Source organism: Drosophila ficusphila, unplaced genomic scaffold (assembly GCF_018152265.1).
Source record: "Drosophila ficusphila isolate 14025-0441.05 unplaced genomic scaffold, ASM1815226v1 contig_436, whole genome shotgun sequence".
In the NCBI taxonomy this organism is placed as follows: domain Eukaryota; kingdom Metazoa; phylum Arthropoda; class Insecta; order Diptera; family Drosophilidae; genus Drosophila; species Drosophila ficusphila.
Window position 1 is genome coordinate 450,874 of NW_025064352.1, and position 12,024 is coordinate 462,897.

Here is a 12,024-nt window from a genome sequence, read left to right on the forward strand (position 1 = left end):
TCTTATGCTTATTAATCAAATTTAACAGATTCAAAATTGTTTTCAACACCTTTCGGCCTTTTTTCGAACAGATCTAAAGGGTGTCTAGGTGGTAATGACAACCAGTTGGTAAAATGATCTGTGACGAGCCGGCGCCGGAGCCGGAGAAAATCATCTGTCGCTGCAAGAACTGTGTTCTCCGGCCCGCGGATGTCCTTCCCTGGCCGGGGGCCCTTGGAGCAGTGCCCGATGCTGGGAAAGATGGCAATACCAGTCGTCGAGTGTCCAGCCGTACCATTCAATCGATGGACAGCGTGTACACCCTGCGAGATGGCAATAATAACCAAAACAATCCATATAAAGATCAACCCGGTACACGTCCAGGAACCGCAACAAATTCACCAACCCAATATGAGGTTCCGATTCATGGCGCCATTACTCCAATACTCCATGAGAGCCATAGTCCAAATTATCACCAAACAAACTCGCGGGTAACAACACAGCCTCCTCCAGCTCAACCCACCATTCTGCTGATTGTGGTCAAGTGAGTAATGGGTATCCCAATTGGCTGTTCTAATGGGAAAACCTCATTTTCAGTAAGAACGATCCACCACCGATGCCGGGTAGAGGGTATCCGGATCCGAACCCAGGGCCAGGACCACGATATCAAGGCCAAGGGTTTGGATATCCTGGTCAAGGACCTGGGGGATATTCGGGACCGGGGCCCAGAGGCTACCCTGCTCAAAGCGGTGGACCACCAGGGTAGGTCAAACTTTGTTCTTTTAAACATTTTACTTTATTATCCCTTGAATATACTTCTAATATTATTTTTAGCTATTATTATCCGCCACCTAGACCCAGGAGAAGGCCAGAGAATAACTATGGACAAGACCGTTTTCGCTAGTAAGCCATAGAACTTAAAATTAAGAGGGCATGATTAATAACAATGCTTAACTAACTTTTCTCTTCCACAGTGATAGTCGACGAAATAGGTATGTATCAGACTTTTAACAAAAATAATTCGCAATTATTCACAGTTGTGATTACTTGCAGCGTGGGATTTCCAAATAATCGGACTGGGTACAGTACCGTGTTTAAGATTCTTAAATTTTAAGTTACTACATTTTTTTTTTATAGATACCAAGATGAATCGAGGGTGCACTCAAGAAGGTAAGTTTCTTCTGTGTTTCCCAAAAATATTTGTTCTGAACGTTCTATATTCTTCTAGGAACTCCAATAATGTCTACGGCGACCGGATACGTTATGGTCGAAACAACGAAGTCCAACGAAATTGTCGGTGTCCCACCACAGAAAAATCGAATCCGGAAACTCCTACAGATCCTGAATATCTTAATGAAGATCCTCTTAAAACAGTCGAGAAGAGAAAGTCCAAGCATCGCCTTGTTGGAAGCGGTAACGGAAATTCTTACAGGTCAGCTTTTGCGCTTTACCATGTTGATTCGACTAGAAAATAAACAATCTGTGATCCCCCAGGACGGAACAAGAACAAAATGAAAAAGGAAGAGGAGTAGCTGGGGGAGCAGCACCTTACGAGATAGAAAACTTCCCGGAAACTCCGCAGGAAGTGATTGTGACCGATGCCAAAAACAAAACATACAAATGCATTCAGGTAGGAAATAGTCGTTCCAGCAGATTTTAAGTATAGAGTATTTACATCCAAAACAGGTGCCCATTTGTATTTCAAATGGAAAGCCGGACACCTGCCGGTGTTGCAAATGTGCTCCTGAAAATTCTGACGAAGAGTTGATCGATGAGGACGCCGAGTGCCTTTGTAACCAGGACGACAAATGCACCTGTGTGCCTGACAACACTTTTCCCGATGAGTTAACCTGCGAATGCAATCTTACGGATTTGGAACGAACTCTGCGGGAGCTAATACCAAATGTCGAATGCTTGTGCTTTCTGAAGAGCAAGAAACGTCGCAGACGGCGCAAGAAATGGACACCAAAACGCCACTACGATCGGTTTGCCAGTCCTCCGTTCGTCCTCAATCCGAAACCCCGGTGTCTGGAGTACGGCTGCTGTCCTTACCCCTATCCCTGCTACAATCCTTGCTGCCAAGCACCAGTGGCAAAGAGCTGCTACACTTGTGATTACGGTTGCGGATGTTGTTGTAGATGCTAAAACTAGATTTCCAGCAATGGAAGACAAACCAAAAAAGCCTGAAACCCATACGATCTGAAAGTTATGAAAAAGCTCTTTAATAAAAAATACAACTTAAAGACTGAATACTTTGGACTATCTGAACAGATCCTCAATATTTTTTCTGACAATGTCACATGTTCCAATAAAGTTGAATAATAAAATAAAAGGATTATAATCGGTAGTTTCAAATAGTAAAAGTAATAGAAAACTGATATAGGTGATTCGTGTTTTTTTTATTCATTGTAACTTTTTTTTAACTGTCAGAATTAGTCAGCAATGTAACTGAGCCTTCAAGCAGCCTCTCCTGATCCCAGCTCCTTTGAGATGAATGGCCTTATCAAAAGGCGACTCACCGCCCAGCAAATCCTCCTGCGACGAGCCTTGAGCAAAAGTGTCGGCAGGTGCCAGGATGCCACCGAATTTGTGCGGGATGGCATCGCGGCGCCTCCTTCTCTGGTCAAACCAGCTCAGGAGAGATCCTCGTCGAGGGCAGTGAGAAAACTGCACAGAATCTTGGCATCCAATCCTTTTGGTCTCTTGGGAGAAAGGAAGACGGGAGGAACACTGTCAGGCTGCGATCTTCAAAGGAAGGACTCACGATCCTGGAGGAAACTGAAGCCAAGTGGTGGGTTGGCAAGAGTCAGAATCTTTGCTGAAATAAAATATGTTATATACTTGATTCTTTCCAGAGAACCATCCGAACCTGAGTCGTAACAGTTCTCGGGGAAGCAGTAGATCACGCAATAGTGCTTCTATTTACCCTTCCACCTGGCAGCTAAATGTAAGTAAAGCCAAGGATGAACTTAAAGAGAATTCCCAGGGATCTCTGGAGGAGATCGTCAACTGCGCTATTCTCAATCGAACTCCTTATGATCATAAGCTTAGTACGCCCCTAAAATCTGATAACTCCTGTCAATGCACCATCAAAAAGAAAAGTCGCCGTAGGGGTCGGAAAACTAAAACGCTTATGGTTGCTCAGACCCAGACAATCACTGAAACCGAAAGGAAGGGGAGAAATTTCTCGAAAGAAAAGTATTTTCAGGGAAGAAGCTGCAGCAAAGACAGTGATATTGTATTTCAGAAATTGGATTTCAGGGCTTATAGTGGCGAGGAAGTATGTCACGATCGAAGGACAAGAAGAACCTCCTCAAAATCCAGCGTCAATTCTAGGATATCTTTTAAGCCAGAATGTCCTGGAATTGCGTACAAGGATTATGGCGGTTATAGCCCTTCGGAAACGGATATCGAAGCGGAGTGCTTTCCCGCACAGCGAAGTCAATCTGGTTATTTAGATAAAATAACAAAGATAAGCAAGCCACCATCAGATGGAGGTTCCAAGTGGAGCCTTAAAATACCCAGCAATGTGGAGATCAATCAGTATATGGCCAGAGGAAGTCGAGAAAGGAGTCCCACTTTTTTTCAGGAGAAGAGTCCTGGAATCGGGGAAAAGATGAGTGCAGCAAAAAGAGAAGGCCAACGGTGTCACTGCTCAATGAATCCATCAAAGGTTCAAGATAAAATTCGGAAAAGAAGCAACCAGCCACAAAGGAGCACAGTACCAAGAACAATGCCAAAACATCGTGGTTCAGTCTCAAATGAAAAGAGGAAATGTTGCAATCCCTGTTGTCCGTCAAACTTAAGAGAAAAGTCTAACAGAAAAGAGGGTAAAACACATTCACAAGCCAGTATTTCATCTGCAGTACAATTTCGCCAGCGTATTAGAGGACAAGGGAGTGAAAATAGTTTTAACCAAAAATATGAAAAGAGCAAATGTGGCAATCCCTGTTGTCCATCAAAGTTTAGAGAAAAGTCTAACAGAAAAGAGGGTAAAACACATTCACAAGCCAGTAATTTACCTTCAATAAAATTTCGTCAGCGCATTGATGAAGTGGGGAGTGAAAATAGTTTTAGGCAACAATATGAAAAGAACTCAAATGAAAAGAGCAAATGTGGCAATCCCTGTTGCCCATCAAAGTTTAGAGAGAAGTCTAACAGAATAGAGGGTAAAACACATTCACAATCCAGTATTTCACCTTCAATGCAACTTCGTCAGCGTATTAGAGAAGAAGGGAGTGAAAATAGTTTATGCCAACAGTATGAAAAGAACTCGCCAAATGTTTATCAAGGCAGTCGACATTCGGCTAAAGTTGATTCTTCCAATGAACTAATGGAGAGCAGTTGTATTTGTTCGCGTAATTCAAGAGAAAGGCAGGCGAATAAGACGCAGGATTGTAACAGATCACCAAGTTCATATGAACCACAAATCAGGAGAACAAAACAACAAACCACCAATAGCGTCGTGTGCGATCCAAAATGTACTGAGGCCATTACTCAGACTTCTGATTTACTAATGGCGCCAAGGAGCTATGGAACGAAATGCAACTTTCAGGGAGTTCAGCAATCTTTTCATCAGCAAGCAAATTCAGTTATGCCAAATAAAAACCAATCCAAACAAGAATGCTCTAGGCAAGAAAATTTTGGTAGAACAACATTAAGCTCCCAAGAAGTAGATAAAGCACCACGAAACGCAGTACAATGTAGATGCAAAGAAATAGAACATTCTCAAAAGTCCAATTCGGTCAATTTTAAATCACCTCGAATAACCTCTTTAAAAACTGCAAAGCCAAGCCGTACTCGAAAACAAAGAACCAATCGGTCTTTTAGTCGATGCTGTTGTACTCGGAAAAAATTAGTAAAAAAGTCAACGTTATCAGAAAAACAGAAAACTTCGATTTCAACAGCTAAGGATCAAGCGAGTTGCAAAGATGAAAAGAATATCGGAGGACTGCCTAAGATTGACAAGTGTGATGTGAGGAAAATACTTGCCATTTTGCAACAGACATTGGCTGGACTTGAGAAGCAAATTAATAATGGAGAAGGCAATGAGAGGGGCATTAATAAAAGTAAATGTGTTAGAAACTCAAAGCCAAAACCGAAATGTTGTAAAGTCCTAACCCAATTAAAAGATAGTCATAATGAAAATTGTAATCAAGTGCGTACTCAAAAGCCACCTAACCAACAAGGATGTTCTTTTCCGGAAAGAAATTCTTTTGACCATCCTTTAACTGCTTCTCCAAATCGATACTTTTTCGAGGACAACAGTCCTAATAAACAATACCAATGTAGTAGAACAGGTCCTGCAAATTTCTCAGGATCAACTCATGTGTATGAAAGCCTAACGCGTAGTGTAAGTCCAGTCAACATCGAGGAATCGTGCAGAAATAAAATAATGTTTGGAAGAAGTGAATATGACTACCCAAAAGAAATGAGGAAACCAAAATGCCCACCGTACCAGGAACCCCATAACAAGCCCATTACAAGCGTAAATAATTGCCAAGCTCAAAGCAATTATTCCCAGCGAAATTATAACAACCAAAGTTCACCTCAATACATGACGCAACCTTGTGCAAGTCCTCAGTGTGTTTGGAATACTCCTAAAATGGAGGAATTCCGAAGGAATCCAATCCCGAATTTGGAACTTAACCAGCGATCCAAAGGTGCAGCATGTTCAAAAAGACAAAGTCCGCGTGAAAAATGGCCAAGTCCAGAATACTGTCCATATAAAGGAATGCAAAAATGCGAGGAAGGTCAAATTCATCAAAAAAAGGAAACCTTTCAACCCAAACATAAAACGTTTGAAGATAGTTATTTCCCAAATTATGATCACCAGCTGCCAGGAATTTGCGAGAACCCATTTTGTCCAAAAGCTTCAAAATATTCTAGTTCCTTTGATAATGAAAGCTACCCGGTTTTAAATAGAAACCAATCCATTGAAACAGTAAGTGACTTTTCAAGGAGCGATCCTGAATGTCCTTATAAACAAAATGAAACGAACTCAGGTGCATGCAAAGGCCCTGACTATTGTCCATATCAAAGTTCGTTTAAATCAGATTTTGGACCAAACAATCGAGGGGTAGTCACCTTCCGAGATATGGAAAAGTGTAGATCACATAAAGAAAGCTTTTTGCAAATTCCTACACAATATGGTGACATTACAACTTGTCCAGAAGGCATCCAATATTCAAGATCACGGGATAATCCCGTATTCCCAACTTCGAAAAGAACTCTTGTCGAAGTGCAAAGTGACATAATAGAGTGCGATCCGGAATGTGTTTATCAACCTTTTCAGAAGGGTGGCCACGCTGATGAACATGATAACTATTGCGATAATCCATATTGTCAAGAAAATGTAACGCTTAAAAATTATTCGAGCTTACCTGATGAAAGGGATCTATGTGAGAATCCAAGCTGTCCAGGAAAAGAATCTTTGTACAGAAATTCCATCAACCATCAGAAGGACGAAACACTAAACAAACAGAAACTTTGCAAAGAACGAAAAGAAAAAAATATTCAAGGTAGTAAGAAAATGTATCCAGAAGGATCCGAAAACAATTCAAATTATGCTTGCAGCAATCAAAGGTCTGAAAAGTCTTATTTTACTGAAGACTGCTCTCCAAACTGCCCTGCACGACAAAAGACTGGCTATAATGTAATGAAAAGGCGAGTTACTGTTGTTCGTAGAGATCAGGAATCATATTATAAATGCCAAAATCCGCAGTGCCCTGAAAAAAGAATAAAATCATCTGTAAAACCAAAACAAGTTTACCAAAGCAATCAACATACCAAATTATGTGAAAACCCGAACTGCTCTAACAAAACTACAACAAACAGGGAAGGATATTCTGTTTCTGGAAGAACCTACTCTGAAAGCCAGACTAAATCAAAGAAAAACAAAAAGGTCGAAGATGTTGACTCCTGTGCGAAAAATTCTCCCAATCGAGAATTTTTAACTAATCAAAATAGTTACGAAAAAGACAATTACGAACATGACTACAAAGCTTGTGGGAATCCTGATTTTCGGGGTAAAAAAGGAGTATATCCAAACAAATATCGTGACAACGCCGGTCATGCTTTTGGAGTCGGCTATGAAATAAAACATGGTGGGGAATTATGTGAGAATCCAAAATGTCTAGATAAAAAAGAGAGGTATAGAAAAGAAAAGGAAGATTTGGAAGAAAATTCACATAGAATACCACCTTGCGCGGAAAGGAAAAGAAATTCTCAAGAAAAGAATCCAAACTCTTCAAAACAAGATGGAAAATATAAGGACTCACAGCACATAGGCGATTCCAACGAATGCTCTGAAGAATTTGATGATCGTCCACGTTATCGCTATGTCAACCGATCAGATAATCTTACAAAGCAATCAAGTAATAGTTATGAAGTCTGCGACAACCCAAAATGCGTAAAACCGTTAGAAAACGTTACCAATAATAATGGTCATGAAAAGAGACGATATGAGAATCCAGGTTGCGATCGATTTGAATATGGATATGGAAGGAATTCAACTGGTCGGGAAAGGTTTGATCCAGAGTTAGAAGATGTTTGCTTAACAGATAGCCCGAATCGCCAAAGAGTTCTCTTCACTAATCTCCGGAGATTTAAAAACAGCAGAAATAATACAAGTCGTCAATGCAGTGGACGATCTGATTTATACAATGTAGATCGTATTGCTATGAAGACCTTTAATAAATGCAATAGCATGTCTATAGGCGATCGTCAGGCGATCAATAAATTTTGTAACTCAAGGAAAACCGAAGCCAAAAATAAGTTCAAACCGGAAAGAAGCATCTGCATTTGTCCTGGTAAACCGGCACCGATTTTTGTTAAAAACAGGTATAATCCTTTTGTTACGATTCCTAGTTTAAATAGCTACGAGGAATATTTCTTATCGAATTTTCAAAAATTTAAAGAAGAAAAGAACAAGAATCATAAATGTGTAGGAAATTGTCCTTTTCTTATGGAGTATGAAATCCCTTCGAAAAAATACTCTTCGGTTTCTTTCTGTAAGGAGAAATCTCAGGTATATGACATTCTTATGGAAGACAAAATACATTCAGAGAACTTCTCATCTGGTTCGTTATGTAGAGTGAAATCTCAAGAATATGACACTGTTATGGAAGACGAAATTCCTTCGAAGAAATGCTCATCCGGTTCTTTATATAAAATTAAGTTTCAAGAACATGACATTCCCTGCAACTGCCAGAGTAATGAATTTAATAAACACCACGTTCTGAAATCTAAAGCTTCAATCTTCAGTTGTGTAAAATCGCCAAAACAGGAGGGTAAATCAAAAGCAAATATAAAAACAACTCAAGGAAAAGAGATAACACCTCTCAATAAAAATTCGCAAGAAAAGCAGAAGCACGAGAAAAAAACAGATTTTAAAAACTACGAAAAGCCCCCGTCAAAATCGAGCGGAATTGGATGCTTAAAAAAAAGCGACAAAAAACCCCAGGAAAACCCCAAATCAAATGATAAAGAACCAACATCAAAAATGAGTGAAATTCTTTGTTTGAAAAAACCCGAAAAACGTAGTCAGAAAAATAAGCCTACAATTGAAAAAGAATCCCAAAGGGTGGTTCAGCAAAAACCATCGCCTCAAGACAAAAATCAAAAAAATAAAGACAAAAATACAAGTAAAAGATCGTCAAGGCGTAGCGGATTTTTCAGTTGGTGCAGGAAATCCCAGAACACTCAACGGGAATATGAAAAGCCATCATCGGTTAAAGAATGCCCTTGTACAAAACAGCCGTCACCCAAGGATCAAGAGTCACCTATGCTAAAATCGGGCGCTCCTTTTCCCTGTTCCTGCGCTCCCAGGAAATCCCAGATCACTCAAGGGGAAGAAGAGAAGCTTTCATCGGTTAAAAACCCTACTTGTAGTAACCATCCGTCCCCCAAGGATCAAGAGTCAACTTTGCTAAGATCGGGCGTTCCTTTTCACTGTTCCTGCGCTCCCAAGAAATCCCAGAACACTCAATGGGAAGAAGAGAAGCTATCATCGGTTGAAGAATGCCCTTGTACTAAAAAGCCTTCACCGAAGGATCAAGAGTCACCTATGCTAAAATCGAACGTTCCTTTTCACTGTGCCTGTGCTCCGAAATACATGGATGACGGTGAGGTTAAAGTCCTATATGACTCCAGCTTCCGTTTCCAAAAGGAGAGTTGCAGTTGCGCCGAAGTTTCGAAGACCAGATATTGCCATTATAGCCCATCTGGACAGGATACAGACTGGTATGAAGAATCACCTCAGGAAAGCCTAATATCTTGCGTGCAAACGTTTCAGGAGGAGGGGATCGAGTACTGGCCATGTGCCAGCGCCAATGGCTTCTACAAAATTGTGCGGTAACTATGATTGAGAGTTTCAACGAAAACTTGGACGTTTTTGAGAAAATTCCCAATCATAAATACTAAAAGTAGAAAATTTATATAAATTAAATAAAAACTAAATAAAAAACGTTTTTAGAACTTAAACTTATGTACAACTTAAAATATTTTTTTTTCAAATAGCAGTTCATCCATATAAATAGAAATTTGAAAAATATGTTCGTGTCACGACTTGTTAGACAAATGAAACAAATCGATAGCGGTCGTCAATCAGCTGTATTGTGCCATCTCTAGTAAATATCGCATGCTGCCTTAAAATGTTGAAAAATATTTTGAATAAGTCCAGGCAGGTGCTTTATCCAGTGGCCAGGACATTTAGCCGCAGTAGCAATCAAGGCAATGCTGTAACGGAGTCCGCGGCGGCGGTCACCGCTCCTTTGGCCACCAAATCCCCGTTAATTTTGCCGCAAAATTACACGGATTTTACGCCGGTAAGCAGGAGTACGGCCCGTCAGGCGTGGATCGAAAATACAGATGCGGTGGCGGAAAGAAAAGTTGGCCTCATCGAACTGCATCCAGATGTGTTTGCTGCCCAGCCACGGGTGGACATCATTCAGGAAAATGTGGAGTGGCAGCGTAAGTATCGTTATGTAAGCATGGCGCACACAAAAACCCGGGCGGAGGTGCGCGGTGGCGGCCGAAAGCCATGGCCCCAAAAGGGAGGAGGTCGTGCCCGCCACGGATCCCTCCGGTCACCTATGCTCAAGGGCGGTGGCGTGGTTCACGGTCCCAGATCGCCCACTACCCACTTCTATATGCTGCCCTTCTACAAAAGGGTTTTGGGGTTGACCTCCACTCTGAGCGTTAAGCTGGCTCAGGATGACCTGCACATCATCGAGAACGTGGACATCCCCACCGGAGATTCCCAGTTCCTCAAAGACCTGATCGCCGAGCGGAATTGGGGACCCTCTGTTTTGGTTGTAGACGAGTAAGTATTGTTATTCGGAAACTCTTAAAAAATCTTTTTAAAGGTACTTAACTGCTTAGATTATGGCTTATATTAATTCACACATATATTTTCCTTCGTTCTCAGAGATCACATGTTCCCCGCCAATATATGTCAGGCCAGTGATGACCTAGGATATGTCAATTTAATGCCATCCTTCGGTCTCAATGTATATTCCATGCTAAAACACGACACTCTTGTTTTGACTGTGGCTGCAGTCAAGCATCTGGAGCAAAGGCTGCTTTACCAACTTCATCGCAACGACGCCGCCAGCAAGGGCGGAAAATTCAAGTTGGATCAAGTGTAGATGCTAAAGATGTTCGACTTTAGTTTATTTGTAATCTTTATGGATGCCAGAAAATGCATTGTTAAACGTAAAAATGTTTTTTATTAACCTCCTTGGCAGATTATATTTTCAATTTATGCAAGAGGAGAGATACATTATTTAACCAACTATGTAGCAGTCAGCAAAAGCGCTTTGCTCTTTATTTAGATCCTTTGCTACAGTGACCAATGGATCCTTATCCGTCTCGGATACCAAAATCTCGCAGGCTCCCTTTAGGGACTCGCTCAACTTAGGGGAGAACTGCTTTAGGAAACCCCTTTCCGAATTGCTGTGATTGCAAAGCAGCACAGTTGTGTTGTTGTGGGTGAACTCCAGCACTTCGTGGTGCGACATTTCGCCGGTAATAATAAGGTCCGCTTTGATGCCTTTCAAAAGGGAACCGCCAGACCCAGCGCAAATGCCTACAGATTGGATAAGGGTCTTGGGGTTATGATCCACAGCCAGAGCAACGTGTACGCTGTTTCCGATGTGCTTTTGCAAGGATTCAAGCACCTGTGAGAGCTCCATTTTGGTGTCTATATATCTGCCGGACCCTGTGCCCGGTGGAGCTCCTAATTCGGGTTCCAAAGGCCGGATACTCAGGATATCCACTGCCTGCGACAGCCAATCGTTGACGCCACCGCATGCTTTATCCCACGCTGTATGAGGTGAGTAAAGGGCTATATCATTGGCCAAACAGGCGGCCACTACACGCTCCTTCCAATGCGACTGAGTTACTCTCGTCAGGGGCTTGAAAATAGGCGGATGATAGCTGATGATAAGCTGCACTTCCTTTGTTAGTGCTTCGCTCATCACAGGTTCGGTTAAATCATTGGTTAGCAAGATTTTCTTGACTTGCTTTTCTCGGTGCGGTTCAATAAGGAGTCCAACGTTGTCCCATTTCTCTGCCAAAGTAATCGGCGCAAAGTTCTCTAGCTCCTTCACCACTGTTGCCAGTTTTTGACCACTGAAAGTGCTCATCCTTCTTAGCATTCCTTGCCGCCCTTGTTTGTTCTATTATTTAATAAATGCAAAAGAACTGTCAACAAATGTCTCACTTGGAAATTGGCGCTGCCAACTTAGTCTATGGCAGGGTATCAACAAGTAACAGATTGATACCCTGCATTATAATTACGCTATCAAAGAGTCGTTTATATGTGGGGTTAATCCAGATGAATGTCTTTAAAAAAAAAAAAAAAAAAAGTTATGCTTTAAGAAATTCATTGGAATCTGGGAAATATAAAATTTTTTTTTGTATATTCCGCTTATCAAAGTTAAAATAAAAAACAAATCCGAATTCCACAAACCGGAATTTATAAGAAAAAACCAGGGGCGGACGCAGAAAAAATTTTGGGGGGGTTCGATCGAAAAATTTGTT

At 41.3% G+C, this 12,024-nt stretch overlaps 4 protein-coding genes across 4 annotated transcripts; 3 read left to right on the top strand and 1 right to left on the bottom strand.

The window, feature by feature from the left end:
• Nucleotides 1-17: 17 nt before the first annotated feature.
• Nucleotides 18-2,229, top strand: LOC108098221 (uncharacterized protein CG42266). Its single transcript, XM_017201002.2, has 9 exons — nt 18-523; nt 577-741; nt 814-882; nt 954-971; nt 1,033-1,059; nt 1,117-1,149; nt 1,208-1,411; nt 1,474-1,609; nt 1,666-2,229. The coding sequence occupies exons 1-9, from the start codon at nt 114-116 to the stop codon at nt 2,122-2,124; spliced, it is 1,521 nt and encodes a 506-aa protein (XP_017056491.2). The 5' UTR covers nt 18-113; the 3' UTR covers nt 2,125-2,229.
• Nucleotides 2,230-2,469: 240 nt separating this feature from the next.
• LOC108098168 lies at nt 2,470-9,462 on the top strand. Its single transcript, XM_017200901.2, has 2 exons — nt 2,470-2,770; nt 2,835-9,462. Exons 1-2 carry the CDS (start codon nt 2,470-2,472, stop codon nt 9,335-9,337), a joined length of 6,804 nt encoding a protein of 2,267 aa, XP_017056390.2. The 3' UTR covers nt 9,338-9,462.
• A 121-nt stretch (nt 9,463-9,583) lies between these two features.
• On the top strand, nt 9,584-10,702 carry LOC108098263 (39S ribosomal protein L4, mitochondrial). Its single transcript, XM_017201062.2, has 2 exons — nt 9,584-10,303; nt 10,409-10,702. The coding sequence occupies exons 1-2, from the start codon at nt 9,633-9,635 to the stop codon at nt 10,626-10,628; spliced, it is 891 nt and encodes a 296-aa protein (XP_017056551.1). The 5' UTR covers nt 9,584-9,632; the 3' UTR covers nt 10,629-10,702.
• LOC108098265 (NIF3-like protein 1) lies at nt 10,683-11,723 on the bottom strand. The gene has a single exon (XM_017201063.2). The coding sequence runs from the start codon at nt 11,637-11,639 to the stop codon at nt 10,767-10,769; it is 873 nt and encodes a 290-aa protein (XP_017056552.1). The 5' UTR covers nt 11,640-11,723; the 3' UTR covers nt 10,683-10,766.
• Between the last annotated feature and the right edge of the window lie 301 nt (nt 11,724-12,024).